The following is an 11,488-nucleotide window of genomic DNA, read 5'->3' as shown; positions in this document are numbered from 1 at the left end:
TTCAGTTAAATTTCCTGAAACCCCAAGATGATTTAATGGACCTTTTATATAACTTTAATCTTTGCTATATGAATCACATTTTATATCACTTTTTTAAGGAAATTGTCTTTTGAAGTATAGATTATTTTAGATTATCACTCTGGAAAATATTTTTTTTCATCTAGTTCATTTTATTTCACTGCACATCCTGCATGTAACAAAGTTGTTGAATTTAGTGATGTAAGATTTTGCATATGATGAGTTGTAGTTGTCAGTGTGATTTTCAGTTAAAGTGATTGTATAATTTAAAGCAGGAGTCATTAGAAACCCTAAATAGCAGTTTTAGGTCCGTCGATATGAGATTGGGATAATGTTGTAAGCATGGTCAGGTGACTTATCACAGAAAAAACATCTTACACAATCTGTTGAGCATCACAGTTGTCGTGTGGAGTAAGTTGAGAGGTCAACAAAGTTGTGTAAACTTTCCAAAGCAATATGCTCCTTTTGATCAAATGTGGCTCCTTTTTAATGAAATGGCTGCTTTTGTGCTGTTTTTGTTTTTCCTCCCCTCCTTGGCCCAAATCATTAAGATTTGTAATTCATACAGAGCAGAATATTGGTGTTTTTGCTCAAACAACACATGGTAACATTGAAGAAGATGAGTGTGTCAATGGTAAAACAATAGTGCAGTGGGTGACATGCTGGCCTGACTGTCCCAGAGACCTCACAAGTACGATCCTACCAATATCTTTCCTGTGACAATAAATCTGACTTCCTTTGCTCTTGGCTCAGAAGTTGGTTATGAGGTTTACAGGTCACAGTGTCTCCACTGTAGGTCCTGGTGTGTGGTGGGGGTTTCACAGGCCAGTGCCCAGGTCTGGACAGTCAGCCAGTGGGAGCTATATTTGGGAGAGAGGTGATCAGGTTCCCTCACTGTGTGCACATGATACTGTCCTAGTTACTTGAGCGATGTCCCTTCTCACACCGTCACACTCTCAACGAGTCTAGACACACTCAGCGATCCTTCTTCAGTAGTCAGAACAGTACTTCATCTGAAGTATAGGACGTTTTTACAACAGGCTGCTTTGGTTGGACTTCAGTGTCTCTTGATCGGACTGAATATTTGGGCCTGGTGCCGTGGAGCTCCGATTCTGTCTGTTGCTTCTCCTCTGTCTCACAACACCCCTGCTACAGCGATTGGCGGGAGGAAGAGACTGCTGACCCGCCATGTTTCTCGCACTTGTGGTGACGCCAGAGCTGAGGGAGTTCCTGGCCAGGGCAAGAGGTGGAGCAGTGCGCCTCATCAAGGTGCGCATCCAAGATGGTGAGTGACAGTGAGGGACAGTGGAAAGTGGATCAGTCAAAGATGGGGATGAGTTGGCCCTCGCTGGGATGGCATGTAAGATATAAATCATGCATGAAATTAGTTTTGTGTATCACCGTGTGTTTCAAAGTACTTCATGTTTGTCAATTTAATATGGTATATGGTAGGTGCAACGCTTTAAATCTGTGCAAAAACATCTTACACAATCTGTTTGGCATCTTTCCAGAGCTTGTCACATCACAAATCGACACTCAACAAATCACTGTCGTCTGTGACCCCTTAAAAAGAAACCATGTCTACCTGTGACCACTAATCACATGTTATGGTCTTTGTGAGGACACCGTGAGCAGTTCAAACAAAGAGAGGTTTTTTCTTGGGTTTTTTTGGACTCTTTCATTTGAAGATTTTTTTAGAGGCCTAAGGTGAAAGTGCTTTACAAGGAAAAAGCAAAAATATAAAAACAAAACCCTAAACAATAAACATAGTTTTGTGTGAGATAAATATATGTAAATAGTTTTCCTTTCTTATCCCTTTAATCTTCCCCTCAAATTTTTCATGGAACCCTTTGAGGGGTCCTGACCCCCAGGTTGGAAACCACTGGTTTATAATTTTATCTGTACCTAAGACATGTCTGTAGTGGCCTTGTGTGGCCCAAAAAGTTTTCAAACCAGCTGTGTTGTCCCTTTTTCTTGAGCTGGAAAAAACTATTTGTTCTTAAACTATAGACCAATGGTTTCCAACCTGGGGGTCAGGACCCTAACAAGGGGTCTTGAGATGAATCAAAGTGGTCATAAGACGATTTTTGGAGTAGGAAAAAAGAAAAAGAAAGTGATCAGACCAGTGATCTGTGAAAAATTGCGACTGTATTTTCTAATTTAGGGAGTCGGAAATTACATATCTCTTTGCTTGTTTTCACACTAAAGAAAAAAAACATTATTTTGTATGAAAAAATAAAAGAATACAATGTAACATCAGTATAGACAAATATAACTTGAATTTGAAAAGTTGTTTCACATATACACAAATTGAGCAGGGACATACGGTATGTCATTTCCGGCGACCATCTTTGTTTGAATTAGAAAAAATCTTGATTATCGTGCAGTAAGCTGAATATTTCATCCAGATGGTTAGAGGAGTCTTTAAAGATCCTGGAAACACCTTCAGACCAGCAGTAAGTGATGCTAATTGGCTTGAGTTTTTCAAAGAATCAATTTTTTCGGGGAAAAATGATGCTTAACTCTGACTCCAGTGTCACTACATGAAACAAACTGGAGCTTCATCAATCATTTTCAATTCTCAAGAATTGTGCCGCGGCGTCACAAGTAGACATGGGGGGGGGGTCACATTAAGGGGCCACAGACGAAACGAAAAAGGTTGGCCAACCACTGCTACAGATTTTGTCTAACTTCTAGGAAAAGGGAATTGCGTCAGCTGTGTGAGAACAGGCACCCGGCTCAGTCAGCTGAGCAGTCTGTGAAAAATGGTCAGTGAGGCAATAGGTTTCTAGGTGGCAGATTATGGAGGTGGACTGATATGTTCATGGGGTGTTAATGTCTTGTTTTGGTATCTGGACAGCTGTAATTCGATTCATGACAGATGCATTGTGGGGCTGTCTTTGCAGACTGTGCTTCTCATATTAAATATTTGGTCTCGTATTTGGAGTATTGATGTCAACAGGGACGAGCTTGGTGCTACAGAGACTCATTTTTACTTCCTTACTGAAGCACTGTGGTCTTCCCGGGCGTCACTTGGCTATTTTGAGCGTCATGTGACTTGTGACATGGTTGCTTGCTGCTGCCCGGTGACACTCATGTTGGTTCTAATGTCAAAAGAGAAACGAGACCACTCTGGCCGGTTTCATCAGCTTGGTATGTCCCTTGGTTTCCTATCGCCCAACTGTCCCCTGATATGTCTCATTATCCTATTAAGACAATACACAACAACTAAAGTGAGTCATTTACATGCAGTTTAACACTAGCATGGACCTATAAAGACAGGGACTATGAGAGAATGGCTGATGGAAAGTATGTGTGTGTGCAGAGCTGGTATGCGTTGTGCCTCAGAATAGCAACATGCCCCCAGAGACAGTCAGGAAATCCCCCTGCACCCCACAAGGACATCAGACTTTAGGTGTGTGTTTTGTATATTTTCTTATTTCATTTGTCAGCTCCATTAACAGATTCAACCTCATCCTGTCTAGTCAGTCAGAAATCAATCTGCTAATATTTTTAACCCAGAGGTCCGTCTTTGCCTCCTTTCACCACAGGGCAAGGAGCAAACAGTGAGGGCAACAACAGCGATACCTCCTGGACTCTCAGTAGAGGTTTTCAGACTGACGTTAGCTGAGCTCACACATGAGGTGGTGAGCAATGAGACTGTGTTGATGGCTGACCATGGCACTGAAAGTTGGGAAATTGATAATCAACCAAAAATGGCAAACTTTTCTCAGGTTCTAGCTTCTCAAACTTGAGGATTTGGCTGCTTTTCTCTGTTTTATAACGCTGTAAATTGAATACTGTAAATTTGGACTGTTGGTCGGACAAAGCAAAGATATTTGAAGATGTCATCTTGGGCCTTTTTCACCATCTTCTGACATTTTATTGAACAAGCAATGAATCTATTAATTGAGAAAATAATCCGCAGTTGAACTAATAATGAAAGTAATTGTTAGTTGCAGCCCCAGTTGATCAAAATAAAAAGAGGTCAAGGTTGATGACACTGATTTCCTCTTTTTTTGACAATGTTGACATTGTTTGTATTTGTGTTTACATGCCACCACATGACTATATACTATAGTTGCTTATACTGTACTTATAAATATAGTGTCCAAAAGGTTAATTAGACAATATCAGTTTGACTTGAGAGGAATATGCATGTTCAAGAAACAAAGGATCAGGACTGATCAGGACTGATGTAAAACATCACTGCACTTTAGCCAAAGGAGGGGAAATGTGTAGCATATTACAGTTTGAAAAAATGATTTAGTGGTATAGAAATATAATTGGGAGTTGGGAATATTGATATTGAGTAACATTTTGTCACTTCTTTAACATCAAAAAGGTCATGGCTATTGTATGTTATTAATTATTAATGTTAGGTTCAATAATCTGAATCTTCTGCCTGCTTTTTTCTTTTATGCTAAATTGTGTAATCAGCTACAGACCAGAATATATTTCAATTTTATAAATGAATGTGAATATGCACACCTGAAGGCACCATACCATTGTAGCATGTTTAAGCAATCTAATAAGTAACTCACACATTATAACACGTATAATAATAAGTATAACTTAGACAGTGAACACCTGCTTTTTGTAATCAAATTGCAATAATCCTCCTACATGTGAATGATTACTGGCTGTGTCTGTACTCTATAGTATCATCTAACGCCTGCTCTATGTGTCAGTGTGCTCTGCAAAGGGCATGCTACATATAGGAGGATAAGGTATGTGATGAGTACTGGTCTGATTTTCAGAGCAGCTGGTGCTGGGGGCCTATAGAGAGCCGGAAAAGAGCTGGGACCAGGATTATGATCACTTCCTGCTTCCTCTCCTGGACGACCAGGAGCCCTGCTACATCCTGTACCGCCTCGACTCCCAGAATGCACAGGGCTACGAGTGGATCTTCATATCATGGTCTCCTGACCAGTCTCCGGTACGTCGTACTACATATTCTTCATTCTGCACCATATACTGAAGCTACGTACACACACTGCTGTTGATAGGTGAAAGCCTCAAATGTACACATTGTGAGGAGCATTCCACCAATTAAGTATTGCATTTCCATATAGTTGGGGGACTAGTCAGATTTAACAAGTGTCCCTAGCCCCAAAAAATCCTGCACGCTGTCGATCACTTGTACTCACTTTATTAACGATGTATCGGTCCTCAAACATTCATCAGGGAAAACTCATACAGGCAAAAAGCATCAGTACCATATGTATGTGAACACAGCCATCTGAGGGCACTAGCAGCACCTCCCAGGACCCATACAAGTTAAGGTCAATGAGGTCTTCTGATTGTAAACAGAACTGGACTGAGCTCTTCCAGTTGTAAGGAGTAAAAGTATGTTTACAAATAATCAAATGAAGTGGCTGAATCAAATAGATACGAAACCACAATAATTAGGTATCATATAATAGGAACGGATGGATATGTATCCTACAGCAGAAGATTAAGAGAATATTGTGTTAGGTCTACTAAAAAGATCAAAAGTAGCTAAGTTTGATAATATGAAAATAGTTACTATAAGTAGGTAAAAAAAAAAACTAAGTTTTTCTATGAAAACAAAAATAATCTAAGTACATAGTAATCGTAATGGTCAACCACCAATCACAAAAATCTACACACACACAAAAAAAGAATAAAAGTCTCATGTACAGGTTGGAGTTTAACTGGGTATTAAAAGTGCCACACCCGTAATCTCATAAGAAGAAACCTAATTTAAGAAGGATGTTACGTTGGTCATGCGCCTAAAAATATTGGATCCTACATTTCCCACAATGCAACGTAATAGTATCTTTCAAACCCCGTACATGCAGTTTGTAACACAGGCTTTCAAGTATTTTTATTCTCAAACACAATCGGAGATGACTAACTATCAGCGTTATGATCGTCAAGCTTTGTAGCAATTCTGTCTTGAATTCAGTCTTTCCTGACAGGATCATAATACACAAACAGTACAGATATTTCCCCCTCTGTTTGTTGCAGGTGAAACAAAAGATGTTGTATGCTGCTACCCGTGCCACAGTGAAGAAAGAGTTTGGCGGTGGTCACGTGAAATATGAGATGTTTGGCACAGCTGAGGTCAGAAATATTTAGATTTATTTAAATTGACTTTGACAGATTGTCTATTTTGCTGTGATGACGTGTTTTAGAGCCGTTTGTCCTGCGCTTCCTGTAAAGGGACTCTTGTTTTGCTTGCAACACTAGGAGGACATCTGTTTGCTGGGCTACCAGCGTCATGTGTCCTCCTGCTCAGGTCCAGCCCCCCTCACATTAGCTGAGCAGGAGCTCCAGAGGATCAAAATCACCGAGGTGAGAGGTCAACATGCCCTCAGCACTGTTGTCATCTTTGCACGTAGCTTTGTTTGTGGACTGCCTCTGTTTTAACCCGTGCCAAATGTAACTATTTATTGTGATTGCTTTTTCAGGGCAGGGTTAAACAGGTATGTTTTTACATTATTAAGACACAGACGGAACTGTACTACAGTGTAGAAAATATAAAGCTATATTATGTCATTTAACACTGTTTGGGTCTTCCTCTAGAGGCTTGAAAAGATTTGTGTGTTTGCTTGCTGCCCCCTGCAGGTAAAAACAGAGATCAGCGTGGAGAGTAAGCACCAGACACTTCAGGGCCTTGCTTTCCCACTGCAGGAGACAGCAAAAAGAGCCCTACAGCAGCTGGCCCAGAAACGCATCAACTACATACAACTGGTGAGCCTGAGCACTTCATATAGGAGGAGGGTTACTGCATTGCTCCAGTCTCAAGCTTTCGGCTTGATTTAAAGACCACCAGCAGGAGCAGTTTGGTGTCAGGATTGTTGATATATTCAACTTCTGATATTTTACTTTGGGAGAACTGTGCATTACTTCTGTGTTTCAGAGGTTGGATGTAGAGAAGGAGACAATAGAGCTGGTCCACTCCAACCCGACAGAGACTCGAGACTTGCCCCGCAGAGTTCCCACAGACACTCCCAGATACCACTTCTTCCTTTACAAACACTCCCATGAAGGAGACTACCTGGAATCTGTTGGTAAGTCACTGATCCCTGTACTGATCCCTCTAATAATCCTCCTCTTTTTACATCTGTACACACACATGCACAAGGAGGTGTACATCTGTACTGCAGACACTGAGAGACATTGACAGAGAGCGATAGTGCATCCCCTATCATCTACATTAGAGGTTCTCAACCGTTTTGGCTTAAAAGGAAGCAATAGTTACTGGTGACTTGAAAATGGCCTTATTGTAGCCATAAAATAAGCCACAATGTAGCCATAATTTTATGTAACATATTTTTTTTTTTTAATCATCTAGTAACCAACCAGATTCACTTTGGGACCCTCTGGAGGGTTTTCGTTTCCAGGTTTCAATCCACTGATCTACATCAGCATAAAACATTAGTTTATTATTTGTACAAATCTTCTTCTTCTTCTCTTTCCCTGTCTACAGTGTTCATATACTCCATGCCAGGATACAGCTGCAGTATTAAGGAGCGGATGTTGTATTCCAGCTGCAAGAGTCGACTACTGGAGGAGGTGGAGAAAGATTACCATTTGGAAATTTCTAAAAAGGTAACAAAAAAACTAAAAGGTGCTCTCAGGGACCACTGAGAACACTGAGGTCATGTTCTTTGTGTTTTTTCACACATTTTGGGTATTTTAGAGGCTGATTCTGGGGTTAACATAATCCTGGTTATTTACGCAACCTCAAGATGACTGATAAAAGTCAAAGTTTTTCATGTTCAACTGTCTCTAATGGATTTCACGGCATAGCTTCAATTCTGAGTATTAAATTTTGTCCACATGAATGCTTATTTTCATATTGTGTCCACGTGCAGTTGGAGATTGACAACGGAGATGAACTGACAGAAGAGTTTCTGTATGACGAGGTCCATCCCAAGCAGCACGCCCACAAACAGGCCTTTGCTAAGCCCCGCGGCCCGGCAGGAAAAAGGGGACACAAGCGCCTCATTAAGGGGACAGGGGGGACCATACAGGACAGCTAGAGGCGGACAAATTTCTCCTACAGTCGAGTCTGCAGTTCCAGCCCTCCCCATTTCCCCAGACCCACTAACACCTCGTCAGGCCCAGATGAACGAGCACAGTGATGGATTTCTTCTGCTGTTTGTTTACTGAAACACTTGTGCTGTGTAACAAATATGTTTTTGATGAAAATATGCTGATAAATGATCTTCAATCTGTCTCTCCCACAGACTAATCACATCCTACAGACAAACCAGGCAAATATATTCATGACATATCCAAGAAAACATAACAAGTTTAACAAAAAAATTCAATTTCAAAAAAGGGTCAGGCTGAAACCCAGACAGAAGGGCTTGTTATTGTGAAGCTAATCTGTCTGGTTCTTTCATACTTAAAAATAACTCTGCAGTTAACAGTGTAATAGACTTGTACTGAATTGTTAATGCACAGTCAGATGTTTCAGTCCTCATGCCTAGCATCCAATACACGTTTTGTATCAACAATGTTTGTAAGAAATAAATAATATCAAGGGAGATTCTAAATAAATTTGTTTATACTGTGGTATTAGGCCTTCTTGGAACAGATTTGTGTATTTGTATTCGGCATGCATGGAAATACTTCCTGCTACATGTCGGTAAACGTTCTACAAGGTCAGGATGGACATGGGATAATTGAATCTCCGAATAAAGAGGTTTTAAATTGGACCAACAGCTGCACTTTCACGCATCTACTCCAGTCGACAACGCCCTCTTGTCATGGCAGTGAAGCACGGTGAGGTTGCAGTGTTTGAAATACGGCACTGTGTTGATTTACCTGCATGAAAATCAATTCAGCAGGAATTCTGGCCAGTGTACAGTACAAATATGCAACCATGGCAACTTCATCAAACAACATTTTAAGATTCTTAGCTACGAGCTCTTTTAATGCAGAACCACTGGCCACTTATTCGAGCTGCTTCGAAGGTTACCTAAACCGTGCGATCAGTCTGTGTAGATATTGGAAACTTTTTCCTTTTCGTCATCCTCCTCTGCTGTGTCTTCCACATGTCTCTACATGTCTCTAAATTATAATAATGAAAGTCTCTTTTTAGACAAGTACTGTGCACACACAGTAACAGGGCTGCTTTCTCTTAGTCAGTTTGTCAACTATTTGGTCATAAGGGTCTTAGTTGACTGAGAAATTTTAAGCTGATTACTTGGATTTATGTGTATTTTTTCATTAGGACTGGTATTGTTCAGTCATTACTGAAACAAGACTACAGCCATGCTAGTGGCTCTCTGAGGCTGCATAGTGGTTCTCGGATAGACTGTATGCTAACATCAGCATGCTAACATGCTCACAGTGACAATGCTAGCATGCTGATGTTTTGCAGATATGATTTTAACCATGTCAATAATCTTAGTTTAGCGTGGTAGCATGCTAACATTAGCTAATTATCAATAAACACAAAGTACAGTTGAGGCTGATGGGAATGTCATTAGTTTTGTGGGTGTTAGTCAAGTATTTGACAAATCAAACTTTGAACCTGATGGAGGTGCTAAATGTAGTCAGTCAGGGGAACACCAAAGCCATCAGGATATCTTTTGGGAACCATGAATGTCTGTACTAACTGTCATGGCAATCCATCCAATTGTTGTGAAGATATTTCAGTCTGGACCAAAGTGGACAACCAACAAGACTGACTGCCTGTGCAAAACTATGTGCCATATATGTTACATATTTCACTGGACAAATGAAAAATTTGACCAGCTCGTGAAGCTAGAGGAGTAGTAAGGGGATGACCAGTTTTATTACGGTTCATCCTGAGGGGATTAAGATATTTCACACTGGACCAAAGTGACCAACCGACCTGCTGTCATCCAGAGCCATGCTGCTTGTATAGCTAAGAAATATTGTCATGTTTTAAACATTATGCCCTGCAAAAAAAGATATGCACAAATATTCTTTAGTTTTTAATAACCCTGACCCAAGAGTTTTAGTCTCCCTGCACAACCACACGTATCTGCTAAGGGGCAATAATACTGGAGAAACTATTTCACAGATTGTGTCACTTAAATCAACTAATAGTTTAAAGTTGACAAAGAATTTCTCTCCAGGCCTGTTCCCTGTGAACAAAGCTCCGCTGATGAATAAGGTTTTCTCTCCCAACACATATAACAGATTTATGTTGCTGACTCCAAGCAATTAAAACTTTTCTCAGAATCTTCTGGAAACACCCATTTTTTTGTTCAACAGTACAACAATTCTTCATTGTGTCCCGAACACCAGTCCATGTACTAATTCTTAGTAAGTTCTGTAGCGTGTTCACACAGCAAAAGTTAAGTCTATTTAAGATCTCAAAGTGCACATATGTGGTGTGTGTGTGTTTGTGGTGTTGATTTGTGGAGTGTGGTGCTGACAGACACTCTTGTCCTGCAATCCAGTGCACAATGGAAATGAAGGAGTTAGTCACAGCTGGAAACGATTAAAATAAATGTGTGCAGGAGGTGGTGAGACAGCTTCAGGAAGATCTATATAAAATCTTTTGGAGAATATTTTATTTAATCGGCTGTAGCGTTCCAACAACGTTGCAGTTTGATTTTAAGTTTACCGGCAAACTTATAATTTTCTGTCACAATAAAATGGTGGAAATATTAATATGCAGTGTCGAACATGTGCTGAGCGATGGTGCGGATGTGTTCATATGAAAACAATTTTGCAAGTTACAATAATAATGTGCTTTTTCTTTATTTTATCTGCTTTACCATTTGAGACTGGGTTGTTTTCAGTTAAAAGAGTCAATTAAACATTAAAAAAACAAACAAGCAACAAACCTGAGGGTAAACAGTGTAAAGCCCATTATAGTGAACATTGTTATAACAAAAATCAGTTAATGTCATGACTCTCTATATATGCCTCTAGTTGTAGTATCAGCATAGTGTAACATAGTCCAATCCAAGAATGGATTAAATAAATATTAAATATTATTACACTACAGTCCAATGCATGTATCTTACAATAAAGCCAAGCGTGCGATCACTAGACCTTTTATCACTTTTATCAGGGAAAATGTTTGACCTAAGAGAAATCTCAAAGCTTACGTCACATGGAGCACACCAGCTGACACAGTACACATGGTAAAGCAGTTCACAATCAAAGTTCTCAAAGTCTAAACTAGAGCTGAACCGAAATGTTTTTAAGCAAAAATGGCAGAAGGTTCACTGGTTCCAGCTCATCAAATGTGAATATTTGCGGCTTTTCTTCATCTTCCATGATAGAAAACTGAATATCTTTGGGTTTAAAACTTTTAAATGCCACTTTGGGCTCTACGAAATTGTGATGGACAAACAGTTAATCATTTAATAAAGTTATTAGTGGCGGATTCATCGATAATAATAATAATAATTAATTGCAGCCTTAGTCCAAATACATTGGACTCCACAGATATAATAAACCATGGACTTAAATGTGCACAGCCTTATTTGATGTTTTTGGACCT

At 39.9% G+C, this 11,488-nt stretch overlaps 1 protein-coding gene across 1 annotated transcript; it reads left to right on the top strand.

Annotated features, from left to right (window-relative positions):
* The first annotated feature begins 1,206 nt into the window (after positions 1-1,206).
* Positions 1,207-8,033, top strand: twf2 (twinfilin-2). Its single transcript, XM_070903488.1, has 8 exons — positions 1,207-1,303; positions 4,779-4,957; positions 6,013-6,108; positions 6,235-6,339; positions 6,613-6,738; positions 6,908-7,058; positions 7,478-7,599; positions 7,866-8,033. The coding sequence occupies exons 1-8, from the start codon at positions 1,207-1,209 to the stop codon at positions 8,031-8,033; spliced, it is 1,044 nt and encodes a 347-aa protein (XP_070759589.1).
* The last annotated feature ends 3,455 nt before the right edge of the window (positions 8,034-11,488 follow it).

Source organism: Enoplosus armatus, chromosome 3 (assembly GCF_043641665.1).
Source record: "Enoplosus armatus isolate fEnoArm2 chromosome 3, fEnoArm2.hap1, whole genome shotgun sequence".
Lineage (NCBI taxonomy): Eukaryota > Metazoa > Chordata > Actinopteri > Centrarchiformes > Enoplosidae > Enoplosus > Enoplosus armatus.
The sequence above is the reverse complement of the archived record's forward strand: the minus strand, read 5'-3'. Positions and strand labels throughout refer to the sequence as shown.

Coding starts and splice junctions, on each gene's coding strand:
- twf2 (XM_070903488.1), top strand. CDS start 1,207: ATGTTTCTCGCACTTGTGGTGACGCCAGAGCTGAGGGAGTTCCTGGCC. Junction 6,109..6,234: donor AGATGTTTGGCACAGCTGAG/GTCAGAAATATT, acceptor TTGCAACACTAG/GAGGACATCTGTTTGCTGGG. Junction 6,340..6,612: donor AGAGGATCAAAATCACCGAG/GTGAGAGGTCAA, acceptor TGCCCCCTGCAG/GTAAAAACAGAGATCAGCGT.